At 44.3% G+C, this 13,964-nt stretch overlaps 1 protein-coding gene across 1 annotated transcript in view; it reads right to left on the reverse strand.

The window, feature by feature from the left end:
• The window catches only part of OBI1 (ORC ubiquitin ligase 1), a 32,541-nt gene extending 18,917 nt beyond the window's left edge, over window positions 1-13,624 (reverse strand). Inside the window, exons 1-3 of the mRNA XM_074962344.1 lie at window positions 13,453-13,624; window positions 1,214-1,349; window positions 392-483 (exon numbers count right to left, since the gene is read on the reverse strand). Of these exons, the coding sequence (XP_074818445.1) occupies window positions 392-483; window positions 1,214-1,349; window positions 13,453-13,524 (300 nt within the window). The 5' untranslated portion in view covers window positions 13,525-13,624. The remainder of the gene's footprint in view (window positions 1-391; window positions 484-1,213; window positions 1,350-13,452) is intronic.
• Between the last annotated feature and the right edge of the window lie 340 nt (window positions 13,625-13,964).

The raw sequence follows: 13,964 nt of genomic DNA on the forward strand, positions 1-13,964 counted from the left end.
AAGAATAATGCATTAAAAATACTGCAAGTCACATGAAGGTGCGTGCGTGCGTGCGAAGGGACTAAAGTCTATGGGCAAGATTTTTTAAGTGCTTGGCCTAAATCCTGCTCTCACTCAAGTTATTAATAAAACTCCTATTGACTTCAGTGGGAGCAGGGTAAGCCTCAATGCCAAGTTCTTCTGAACTCCCACCTTGAAATCTAGATTAGGAAATGAATCCACACTGAAATTCAAATTATGTCCTAATCTTAAATCCACACTGAAACTCAAAAAAATATTAAGAGATAAATTCAAGTTTTAGTGTGTATTCAAAATGAAACTTTTCTTAAAAAGAAGTGTAGAAATTAAAGAGAAGAGTTGTACATAACAAGCTGTTCATCTTTGCTGTTACCTCATATTCTTTGTGGAGCAGTTCAAGTCTGGTTTTACGAAGATGTTTTCTGACTGTAGGATTAAATATGGGCTCACTTTCACTTGTTCCTCCTATAGCAATGCAAGATAAACAGCGTTATTACTGGGTTTGTTTTTCAGTCCAAATCCAAAGTCAATAAAATACATCATTTTTCTCCCTGTGACTTTAGATTCCTACTTTTGTTTTAAAGAAAAAACTGTACCACTAGAATCCACTGGGGATGGGGAAATCAAACCTACAATTACCTAGAAAGATGACTTATTTTGAGAGAGGATTAGTAATCAAGCCTACTTTATTTATTAAGTATGCTTGTTAAATATTGAAACATGTAGAGATGAGTCTCAACAAAAAACCCAGATGAGAACGTTAAATTCTGGGAGGTGCGGGTCCCTCATTCAAATTTTTCAACTCAGACTCAACTTAAGGAGAGTTTTCCAGAAAAATAGTGTCTAGTCAGCTTCTGTATGGAACTAGTTGGCATTCCTGCTAGGTGTTCTCTCCTTGGGTTAGGGGGTCGCAATACATGGACAGAACCATTGTACATCCTGCCTATTTCCAACAATTACGCTCTCTTGCCAAGACTTTCAAAGACAGTTCTTGAAGCCCACTGAAGCTCATTGAACAGTCAGACCACCTGTTTAGCCACTGTGTTTTAAAACGTGTTGCCCCATATCTGTAAATAATTATTCCAAACGTGCCTAAGAAACAGCATGGAAAACATTAGGGCATGTTTTCACCAAGGAAGAGTCTCATCTATGAGCAAATATTGGAACATTATTTCAGTGGCTAACAGGCCCTTACCTATAATCTCCTTGCAGGGATTGTCTGGGGTGATAGGGATCCTGCAAGCTGGACACTGACTATTGTTCTTCAGCCACATATCGATACAAATGGAGCAGAATACATGGTTGTTGACACAGATGACCGGATGGCGGACCTTTTTCAAAAAAGATATTGTAAAATATTTTAAAGCTATTTTAAGTTTATTTGGGTTTAGTCTATTATATATAACTACCGTCATTCAGGAGATATTTTGGATGGATCCCAAAGAACTTCATAAACTAACAAACAGATAGCCCCGCTGAAATGCGGCCACATCTAGGTCAAGGATCACCTAGAGACAGGTAATAACTGATTCACACACGGAGGGAATAGGAAAGGGTTTTGGCACAAGTCAAAAACATGTTCTTGCAAGAACTGCCACTGGAGTATCTAGGATTAAGGTCTCACCTGGACTGCCTGGAAATAGACTTTGGAAGGATGGGGAGCTAAATCTACCCAGCTGGGATTTCAACTAGTGAGTCCATGGATCACTAACCCATTTCTCTTTCTAAAGGTGTGATACCGGTGTGCAATACACTGCAAAATAGCACAGGGTGGCTACTGAAAGCTTATGCAACATTTATGTAAAAACTTTCACTTAAATTCTTGGATCACAAATGCATTGAGTTCAACAAGATGTTTATGTTTTCCCTTCCAAAGCAACAAAGTACCAGGTTTACAGAAATAAGTGTTGAGAAAATATTACTAAAAACATTTCACTCTCTCTCTCTGACTAATTTTAAATTCTGTTTGGAAACAAACAGGCATCAGGACTCAAAACCAACTATGCAAGGAAGATTCTGCACTTCACTATGATATTTACCTGTTACAGAAAGTAGGGCTATATTTCAGAAAATTAATTCATGCTCTCAAATCTCTTAAACAGCAGCTCTGATTCCTACGCTTCTAAGAAGACTTTCAACACATGTAACAGTAGAAACGCAACAAAACAAAACCACCCTCCATCTCCATCCAAAATATCTACTTTGGAAATAGACAAACACCACTAGATATAACTTTAGGTACTAAAATGCCTCAGGTAGGAAATAATTAAAACCAAAGTTCAAACAAAACAAGAACTTAAGAAACATGGTACCTTTTTAAATAAAACTGTTCATTTTCAAGATTTTTCCTTTGCTGCATTAAGAAGGAAGTCATAACACAGATGGAAATGGGAGAGAGGGGAGAATGAAAAAGAAAATAAAATAAAGAGGATAGCCAGTAATTTATTTGAAAGCCAGACTGGATGTGTTTTGTAGTAATCATACCTATAAACTCAATCCTACACAAATTGAAAACAATGGACACAGATGGAATAGAATCAAGCCCCCACTACTGTCAGTCCATCCACCAATTCACCTCTCATGTCCCTATTGTATTACAGGTTTAATATTGTTTTAAGAATTTCCAAAGTGACACTCCTGAAAACCTAATGACCTGTCTATGAACAAAGTGGAATCCAAATAATCAAATTATTTTAATTCACACCTTTAAAATGTAGACACGGATTTCAGATTAAGAGGGTCTTTTGCCATTTAACCTAATTTATTCTCATTATTCAATTATTTCAAATTGTATTATTTGCTTGAAGTGTCCATACACAAACTTGCACCAAAGAAGTGTTACACCGATTTATTCCATTGTTTGCAGTGTTGTTGGTCCCAGGATATTAGCAAGACAAGATGGGTGAGGTAATATTTTTCATTGGACCAATTTATTAGCCCAGGCCTGAAGAAGAGCTCCGTGTAGCTTGAGAGCCTGCCTGTTTCACCAAAAGAAGTTGGTCCAATAAAATATATTGCCTAACCAACCTTGTGTCTTCAAACTAATTTAGTTATTTTGGTTCCAGATTGTATTTAAACCAGCCCTATGACTCCCAGGTTACAACAGAAGTTCTAAAATCATGAATCTTAATCTTAAAGTACTCTGGTTGCTTAGTACATCTCTTTACAAACAGTCTTGCCTTATTTTCCCACACATCAGCCAGAAGAGTAGCTTTTTTTTTGCTTTTATAGGACTGGCAAGGACTGCGAGAGGACATCATCTCCAGCGCCCTGCACTGAGGCAGGACCAAAGAAGCCTAGACAAACCCTGACAGGTGTTTGTCCAACCTGTTCTTATCACCTCCTATGATGGGGATTTCACAACCTGGAAGCCTATTCCAGATCTTAACTACCCTTACAGTTAGAAAGGGTTTCCTAATATCTAACCTAAAATTTTCTTTCCTGCATATTAAGCCCATTACTTCTTGTCCTATCGCCAGTGGTCAAGGAAAACAATTGATCAGTCTTCTTTATAACAGCTCTTAACATATTTGAAGATTTAAAACAGATCCCCCCTCAATCTTCTTTTCTCAGACTAAATATGACCAGTTGGGTTTTTTTTTTTTTTTTAAAAACTTTCCTCAGACGTCAGATGTTCTAATCTGAACCTTTTTTTGTTGCTCTCCTCTGGACTCTTTCTAATTTATCCACATCTCTCTTAAAGTGCGATGCCCAGAACTGGACACAGTACTCCAGCTGAGGCCTCACCAGTGCCAAGTAGAGTGGGACAATTACCTCCTGTCAGCAGCGTATTAACGCCTAGGCCAACAAGGCCTAGGCTTAGGGTGGCAAATTTGCAGGGGCGGCAAATTTATAATAGCAGCCAGAGGCTGCTTCCCCCAGTGCTCGTTCTCGGCCTCCGCCCCCGGCCCCGCCCCTTCCCCGCCCCCATTCCCTGCCCCATTGGTCCCCTTCCCCAAATCCCAGCCCCAGTCCTGCCTCCTCTCCTGAGCGCGCCACGTCCCCCCCCCCATTCCCTCCTCCTTCGTGAAGCTGTGAAGCACTGGCAGGGAGTGGGGAGAAGCAAGACCCGGCGGCGAGCACGGGGGGAGGAGGCAGAGTCGGAGCGGAGGTGAGCTTGGCAGGGGGGAGTGGGGCAGCAATTATTTCTGGGCCTGGGGCGGCAAAATCATTAATCCACCACAGCCTCCTGTGTCTTAGATACAATACTCCTGTTAATACACCCCTATTCCTGCTCACTCAGAAGCAGCTTTAGAATGGTTGCACAGCTACCAAAGACTGAAAACTAAAAACAACAGAGCACAATACACCCCCACACACACACCCCCACCCCTCAATGGCAAGATTCATTTCAAGACCTCAAGATACCAAAAACCTCAAGTGGGAGCACATTTATAAAGAGTCAACATTCACATCACAATACCTTGAGCAAAACATCAAATTACATTTTATTACCGTCTAGGGCAGTGTTTCCCAAACTCGAGACACCGCTTGTTCAGGGAAAGCTCCTGGCGGGCCGGGCCGGTTTGTTTACCTGCCGTGTCCGCAGGTTCGGCCGATCGCGGCTCCCACTGGCCGTGGTTCGCCGCTCCAGGCCAATGGGGGCTGCGGGAAGCGGTGTGAGCCGAGGGACGTACCGGCCGCCACTTCCCGCAGCCCCCATTGGCCTGGAGCGGCGAACCGCGGCCAGTGGGAGCCGCGATCGGCCGAACCTGCGGACACGGCAGGTAAACAAACCGGCCCGGCCCGCCAGGGGCTTTCCCTGAAAAAGTGGAGTCCCAAGTTTGGGAAACACTGATCTAGGGTATCGTGCTCCTGATTAACACTACTTTCATTTCAAGGTTTTTTAAGAAGTACTTTGGTATCTAAACGAAGTGATATGCGCAACAATAAAAGCTCTATTACAATATCAAGATCTGTTATCCAAAAACATTTTTTGTATAAAACACTATTTGGCATTGTAAAATATATAATTCAAATACAACTTGTAGCTTAAACCTCGTTGGGCAGAGGTCCAGTGCCTCAATCTGTTCAATTATTATTATTATTATTTTTTAATATACCTATCTGGGTAGGATTAAGAGAGATAGGTGATCCTACCATTCTTTCATGCAAAATGTCTGTTGATTACCTTGTTAGACAGGTTTTTTGCACAGCTAACTGGAAGGGTCTAATCCTGTGCACATTCATGTCACTTTGAAACCAGTGTAGCAACGAAGGCCCCAAAGTCTGAGTCACTATTATGAATTTTCCAGGCAACAAGGCTGTTTAGAAGAGACAGGACAGAGGGATCAGAGAAAAAACTCCAGGTCTAACAGGTGTGATTTCTTCAGATAGCCTGAGGAAACTTGGAGTTGCTGCAGCTTTTCACAAGAACATACTGTTGAGGCAACGGGGGGGGGGGGGTCCCCATCTTTGAATGAACAAAAAATGAATACGAAACATTAAGATATATGATGTTGCCAGATACAGTATTGAAAAACAGGGAACTTGATGGACTCCGATATTCTGATTAAAAGTTATACACATAAAGGGAAGTCGGCTATAAGTGATACAGGTTTGGGCAAAATATTGTAATCTTTAATGACAGGGTTTATCTCATGAGCAATCCTATTAGGGAGAAAAAGGGGTTGCAATCATACTGATTCCTAAGCTTAGTGACAAAGTGAACAAGTAGGGCTAATATCTGCACTCAAGCATGCTTAAACTATCAAGTTAGTGAAATACACCTGTCCTGAAAGGTGCAAATAAAAGGAACTGAAACCAAAAATTGTGTTTGTAAGCACACTTGATCACAGAATGGAATAAACAGAAATGTAACTGTTCGGTTAATAATGCATGGCATTAACTCATTCATATAAAAGTGGCCCCATCGTTGTTGTTAAAACAAGAACAGATATGGAAAAGTTATACAGCTGTTCTGCCCTGCTGGAAAACAACAGTTCTTGAAGTGATTTCCCATTACGCAATAGACTGCTAAAACAAATTAAAAGAGCATCAAAGAATATAGAGGCTCTTTGTATAACTATATGAACTTTAAACTGGGTATTTTAGCAGCTAGCAGAGCACGGATGTAGAAACTGCAACTTGAGCAAGCATAACTGCAAAGGTGGCCAAAGGATGCACAGCAGGCAGAGGGACCCATGGAAAGCGATTTGCAGAGGTAAGTTGCTGACTGGAGCAATTTAGCTGATGTTCACAGTATGTCCCAAGATGGTTGTAGCAACAGCTAGGGCCTAACTTGTCTTACACAAGCTGGTGTGAGAAGATGTGCTGCACACAGAGACTGGAAAATTCCAGTCCTAGCCGCAAGAACTCTAAAGGTGATGACTATACAGGGAGAGAGGATACCTCTCATTTTGGTTGCTGAAGATTCAAAATGTCCAGAGGCCTGGATCAACATCTGATTGGTCTCCACCAGCATCTCCAAGAAAAGGAACCAAGCTGAAACACCCAGCAGAAATGGGAGAAAATGGCCATCTCCTGCAGCACGCTGCTTTCCGAAAGCTGAAGACACCTGGAAGGGAGTCGACTGAGATCCTGGGCTGGCCACCTGGGAGTCCTCTGGTGACATCAAGTAACTATGTTGGATCGGTATCTTTAACTGTCTCTTTCTATTTTCCGGAAGTTTGGGTTGCCCGCTACTAGGTGGGGAAAAAACTATAGTTGTGTCTGTCCTTTGCTTCATCTGCATTTGCAGCGTTAACTTCCGCGGCGAACGATAACTGAGCTGAAAGCTGCTAATGTTGGAGCAAAGATCTGGTGATAAGCAGCCCACAGATTTTTCCCTTGGATTACGACCCAAATCAATAGACCCTTTCCTGAAACTGGATAGCTAATTAGTAGGAAGTGTACTTGCATGGTTGTGTATGTACTTTAAAGGTTGTCACAGAGTTACGGTTCGTGTCCTTGTTTTGCAAAAGGTTCCAATCAAGATTGTCCAAGAGTGGCTTTGAAACCGAATAACTTTTTTAACTGAGATTGCAGAACACTACAGTACAAGTGTCTACCCTAGTTAACAGTTTCATACAAACATGAATACAGATCAAGTGTACAAGCCTTTTGAACTGCACTCAGTCTATACAGTCTGTCATAAATGTAAGAATGTGTGCTAGACAGTTAGGAAGATTAGTCAGGTTCTGGGGCTAATATAATTTGTGGGAAAGTAGGTTAGAGCTGGCGTTATTTTAAAGAATCTTTATTGAGGTTACAGGGACAAACCATCCTGATGTGTAGAAAGAATAGTAAATATGGCAGGCGACCAGCTTGGCTTAACAGTGAAATCCTTGCTGATCTTGAACACTTACAAGAAGCTTACAAGAAGAGGAAGATTGGACAAATGACCAGGGAAGAGTACAAAAATATTGCTCAGGCATGCAGGAGTGAAATCAGGAAGGCCAAATCACACTTGGAGTTGCAGCTAGCAAGAGATGTTAAGAGTAACAAGAAGGGTTTCTTCAGGTATGTTAGCAACAAGAAGAAAGTCAAGGAAAGTGTGGGCCCCTTACTGAATGAGGGAGGCAACCTAGTGACAGAGGATGTGGAAAAAGCTAATGTACTCAATGCTTTTTTTGCCTCTGTCTTCACGAACAAGGTCAGCTCCCAGACTACTGCACTGGGCAGCACAGCTTGGGGAGGAGGTGACCAGCCCTCTGTGGAGAAAGAAGTGGTTCGGGACTATTTAGAAAAGCTGGACGAGCACAAGTCCATGGGGCCGGATGCGCTGCATCCGAGAGTGCTAAAGGAGTTGGCGGATGTGATTGAAGAGCCATTGGCCCTTATCTTTCAAAACTCATGGCGATCCAGGGAAGTCCCGGATGACTGGAAAAAGGCTAATGTAGTGCCCATCTTTAAAAAAGGGAAAAAGGAGGATCCTGGGAACTACAGGCCAGTCAGCCTCACCTCAGTCCCTGGAAAAATCATGGAGCAGGTCCTCAAGGAATCAATTCTGAAGCACTTAGAGGAGAGGAAAGTGATCAGGAACAGTCAGCATGGATTCACCAAGGACAAGTCATGCCTGACTAATCTAATTGCCTTCTATGATGAGAAAACTGGCTCTGTGGATGAGGGGAAAGCGGTGGACGTGTTGTTCCTTGACTTTAGCAAAGCTTTTGACACGGTCTCCCACAGTATTCTTGCCAGCAAGTTAAAGAAGTATGGGCTGGATGAATGGACTATAAGGGGGATAGAAAGTTGGCTAGATTGTCGGGCTCAACGGGTAGTGATCAATGGCTCCATGTCTAGTTGGCAGCCGGTATCAAGTGGAGTGCCCCAAGGGTCGGTCCTGGGGCCGGTTTTGTTCAATATCTTCATAAATGATCTGGAGGATGGTGTGGATTGCACTCTTAGCAAATTTGCAGATGACACTAAACTGGGAGGAGAGGTGGATACGCTGGAGGGTAGGGATAGGATACAGAGGGCCCTAGACAAATTAGAGGATTGGGCCAAAAGAAATCAGATGAGGTTCAACAAGGACAAGTGCAGAGTCCTGCACTTAGGACGGAAGAACCCCATGCACCGCTACAGACTAGGGACCGAATGGCTCGGCAGCAGTTCTGCAGAAAAGGACCTAGGGGTTACAGTGGACGAGAAGCTGGATATGAGTCAACAGTGTGCCCTTGTTGCCAAGAAGGCTAATGGCATTTTGGGATGTATACGTAGGGGCATTGCCAGCAGATCGAGGGACATGATCGTTCCCCTCTATTCGACATTGGTGAGGCCTCATCTGGAGTACTGTGTCCAGTTTTGGGCCCCACGCTACAAGAAGGATGTGGAAAAATTGGAGAGAGTCCAGCGGAGGGCAACAAAAATGATTAGGGGACTGGAACACATGACTTATGAGGAGAAGCTGAGGAACTTGGATTGTTTAGTCTGCGGAAGAGAAGAATGGGGGGGGGGATCTGACAGCTGCTTTCAACTACCTGAAAGGGGGTTCCAAAGAGGATGGATCTAGACTGGTCTCTGTGGTAGCTGATGACAGAACAAGGAGTAACAGCCTCAAGTTGCAGTGGGGGAGGTTTAGGTTGGATATTAGGAAAAACTTTTTCACTAGGAGGGTGGTGAAACACTGGAATGCGTTACCTAGGGAGGTGGTGGAATCCCCTTCCTTAGATATTTTTAAGGTCAGGCTTGACAAAGCCGTGGCTGGGATGATTTAGTTGGGGATTGGTCCTGCTTTGAGCAGGGGGTTGGACTAGATAACCTCCTGAGGTCCCTTCCAACCCTGATATTCTATGAATGGTTGACCACCGTAGATCTACCAGGAAGGAGATCTTGGTGAAATGGCATGAAAGTGATTGACCAAACTACCTTCTGCTTTAGCTTTGGATTGTCCCCCCCCAGCATTCCCCTCTTGTGTTAGCAACACCAGAGTTGATAACCAATCTGAGAAACAATCAAATATCTAAACAAAGTAATCTTCTCAAGCTAGTGGTTGAGTACAAGTATTATTTTCTATTGTGAGTTGATCTTGAAAATGTGAATGGTTATATCCACCAATTTTCTAGCTTTTGTTGATTAAGTCACAGCCCAATACAATTTTTTGTTTTCTTATATCCTATACTATTACTTGCTGTTAAGGATATTTAACAAAACTCTACAAAGCTAAATGCAACTCCTGAGTTCTTTTCTTTAGTTAAAGAATCAGAATTAAAAAGAACCCTAAGAAACACGTATGGGTAATCAGTTAAGCAGTTGCTTAATTAAGGTTTGTTTAACACTCTGCTTTCTTACAGCAACAATGTGTTTGAACATATTTTTAAACAAAAAATTAGCTGAGTAGCAAATGTACGGAGGCCATTGGTCATATCTTCAGAAGTCTATAGAAAACTTATTATAGACTTCAATGAGTGCAGGATTGAGCAAGCTGTCAACGCTTCAGATAATAAAAATGGAAACAATGTTCTGGATGCCTTGCCCATAAAAATCAAGTAATGATGCTCGGTATTCTTTAAGAAGGGTGGTCAAGAAAAAGTCTTCAAGAGCTAAAGTCGTGCAGCTGGCAATACATTCAAGAACCATCAATACACAGTATAACTGCTGCACCTCAGAGCCCTAGTCCGAAGACCGCACTGTGCTAGGCACTGTACAAACACAGAACAAAAAGAGACAGCCCATGACCCACAGAGCTCACAGTTAAAATAAAACTTAAATATACTATAACATTCAGGTTAAAACAATATTAAGGTTGCAATGTCAGGTATTCAAAATTTATGAAATTCCAGAATTAAAGTCACCTGCACAATTTTAATTCATTTCCTACCCCACCCCCTGTGCATATATATTATGATTCAATCTTTAATTACTTGATCACACACTATTTATTCGCCACAGGACTTCTGCCTCACTAAGTGCACAGAACGGATGGCCTTCAGTTAATGAGTAGCTATTCATTCAATATTTCTTTTTATCTTCACCACTGAATGTGTGGCTCCATGTCTTATTTATCACATACCATCCAAACCCTGCACAATTTTCATGGGACAGCAAAAGGCACCTCTCTGACTCCAGGGTGACTCCCCTGCCTAATTTCAAGCACATGCTCAAAAGCATGCAGACACAAGAACTTTTCAACAAAAAACAGCTGTACTACAAGAATTTGTACTACATTAGCAAGAGAACATATTTCCGCCTTAATCCTGCTCTTGGTTCTGAACTGTTTTTGTTGAAAAGTTTTCCAAAAAGTTTCAGCTAAGAGCAAACACTTAGTTGGAAATTTTCACCGAGAATGGCTAAAGTTTGGTAAAGTTACAAACAACTGAACATCCTCAACCGCAAGAGTTACTATCGGGTCCATTTATAATGTCAACACATTTATCTTGATGTAATATGTACTGAACTTAAAGTATCGTGGAAACCTTCTAAAAGCAGAGGTTCTCAAACTGTGGTCCATGGACCACCAGTGATCTGCGAGCTCCATTCAGGTGGTCCGCAAATAGTTCCCTCTAAGGCGAGCGCCTGGGCGGCCACAGACAAGAGAATGAAGGGCTCCAATAATTAGATGCCTGGACCCTGGAGAAGACACACATGTGAGGTGGTGGCCTTGGGGGGGGAATAGAGGGTTGGTGGGAGGGGACAGTGGGGTGAGAAGAGGGTGTGGGGGGCTGAATTTGGGACGTGCAGGGCTGTGGCAGCCAGGGAAAGAGGCGACTTTCCCCAGCTCCGGGGCCGCAGCTGCCGGGGAGAGACAGCCCTCCTTCCCATCCCCAGCTCGGGGGCTGCTGTGAAGACACCCCCCTCCTTCCCAGCCCCAGCTTGGAGGCTGCTGCGGCAGGGGAGAGAGGGCACATCCATTGAATTTGAAAGGTAAGACTACTGATATTAAAATATGAGTTGTGTGCTTTTATTTGTAGAACAAGAACACATTAATTAAGGGTTTTTTTAATATAGCACTTATCCAAAGTGCTTTACAATAGTTAGCTAATGGTACAAACAACATTTGGAAATATCATTAAATAGTCCACCAAGACCCTCAGCAATTTTTAAGAACAAAGCACAGATTTTGAAGAACAAATTCTAAAGAACAAAGCACAGATTTTGGAGAACAGCCATTCTGTACCATGGCCTTCAAAATTGTTGACGGTCTCCTTCAGTTAATTGCAAGCAGGTATCCATAGAATCAGAAGCAAGACTGTAAGACCAACAAGACCTTGTTGAGTCTCAGCAGAAAAGGCAAGAAATGAATAGTCAACATGGGCCACATCTAGACTACCCGCCGAATTGGCGGGTAGTGATCCATCTATTGGAGATCGATTTATCTCGTCTAGTGTAGACACGATAAATCAATCCCCGATCGCTCTACCGTCGACTCCAGAACTCCACCACTGCAAGAGGCGGAAGCGGAGTCGATGGGGGAGCAGTGTCCGTCGATCCCACGCCGCGAGGACCTGAAGTAAGTGATTCTAAGTCGATCTAAGATATGTCGATGTCAGCTACGCTATTCTCGTAGCTGAAGTTGGGTATCTTAGATCGATCCCCACCCCCCGTGTAGACCAGGCCATGGACACTGAATGAACTACTCTCTTCTCCCTCCAGATCAGAACTGAGACACTTAACAAGTGCGAGCAGTTGGAGTATGGGCATCCGCTATGCCAGGAGTGTCCAAACTTACTGACTCTCCAAGCTGTAGACAATAATCTTCAGACGTTCAAGAGCCACAAGACACGCACAACCTGCCCCATGGGGCGGTGCCTGCCAGGGCACCTGCCCCAAGGTGTCCCCCCACACAGGGCTAAGGCTCTTTAGACTCCCTTCCCTGCAGGACAGAAACACCTAGTCCCACCATCTCGCCACAGGGCAGAAGTCCCAAGCTCCCCTCTCTCCCGCCCACCTGCCCCCAAGTCTGGTAGGCATAGAATGGGGAAGTGTGTGTGAGGATCTCCATGAGCCACACTTTAACTGTAAAAGAGCTGTATGTGGCTCAGGACCACACCTGCCCTATGCTGTACCTACTTTGTGTGTCAGGCATCTCCCCCTCCTAACACCTTGCAAAAAAAAAAAATCATTTTGTCACTTAGCAAAGGGGACCCCCCCCCCACTAACCAACAAGTCCAGAGCACAAAAACTATTTCCTAGTGGTAGTCTCTCTTCACAAAGTCTTTTATTTATTTTGGGGTGGAGGAGAGGAAATAGAAAAGAAAGTGAATTTGGAAAGCAACCAGTCATGAAAATGAGTTCTTGAAGAACTATATCAACTTTCAGTAGTAGCCCTCCCCAATCTCGAGGGCCAAGGGAAGAGATTCTGGCCCAAGAGAACTTCAATTAGGAAAATGGAACATTTTTCAGCTGCATGGAGTAGAATTTGGCTCCACATTGTTTGATCTACTCTGTTCCACATCCAGCACCTGAAATGTTTGTTCCAGTCACTCTTTAACATGCAGTTCCCTGCTTCAAAGAACACATTACTCACCACACATCCTAATAGCTCAAAAGACACGAAAGACAAAGCTTTTTTATCCACATTCGGGGGAGGGATAAACCGTGGCTACGAGCCACTCAGCCGAAGGGCCATTTCCCCTTTCACTCTCTCTGTTAACGCGCAGCGCTGGAAATTATTTCTTTTAACGAGCGCAGCGCATGTTTCCCATAATCCGAAAGGTGGCAATAAAACTTGCTAGCAGTAAAACGCCACCAGTCACGATCCCGGCTCGGCATATACCACCCCGCGTGGGTCCTCCCTCCCCGCCCTGGCACGACCACCCATCCCCAACTTTTTCCCTCGGTCTCTCTCCGGCGCCACTTCAGGAGCTGCAGCCTGTTTAAAGGGACAACGCTAAATCCAGGCAGATGCCCAATCCCTGATCGCGGCTGCACTTGTTGCCAGGCTCCTTAGAGCAGCAGTCCCCCACCCCAGCCTCCGAGCACATTTGGGGGAGGAGGTGCAAGCCGGCTCCCCCTACCCCCGCTCGCTTTGCCCAGCGGCGGCAGCTCCATTACCTTTCCCAGGCAAATGTGGCAGGTGATGGGCAGCGTCAGCGACAATGTCACATTCTGAACGTTCTGAGCCATTGTGGCGTTTCGAATGCCGCGAGCGCGGTAGTTCCACAGGCGGCGGCGGCAACAGCAGCAAGAGAAGCAGTCCCCCACTCGCTAGCTGCGAGTACGGCAAGCCAGCGAGTCCAAGCCGCAACGCAACACAGGAAACCGAAATCGCGCTTTTGAAACCTTCCCCTGGAGGAGAAGGGAGGCGGAACTGGGGGCTTGGGCCTTCTGAGTGCAGCGCGTTCACAGCTGGATGCTGCTGCTGTCCCGAGGGTTAACCTGTCCCTCCCCCCCCCACCTTTAAACAAGGGCTGGTTTATTGGGCTAGGAAGCAGCAGGCTGTCCCCTCCTGTTAATGTACCAGCATTTACTGAGCAGTGGCCTCTTCTCCCTGTCTCCTAGGAAGGATTCATTTCTCCTCCCTCTGTTGTTCCTTGTGGGGTCTCTCAGCATCTTGCCCCCCCCCC

Source organism: Natator depressus, chromosome 1 (genome assembly GCF_965152275.1).
Source record: "Natator depressus isolate rNatDep1 chromosome 1, rNatDep2.hap1, whole genome shotgun sequence".
NCBI lineage: Eukaryota > Metazoa > Chordata > Testudines > Cheloniidae > Natator > Natator depressus.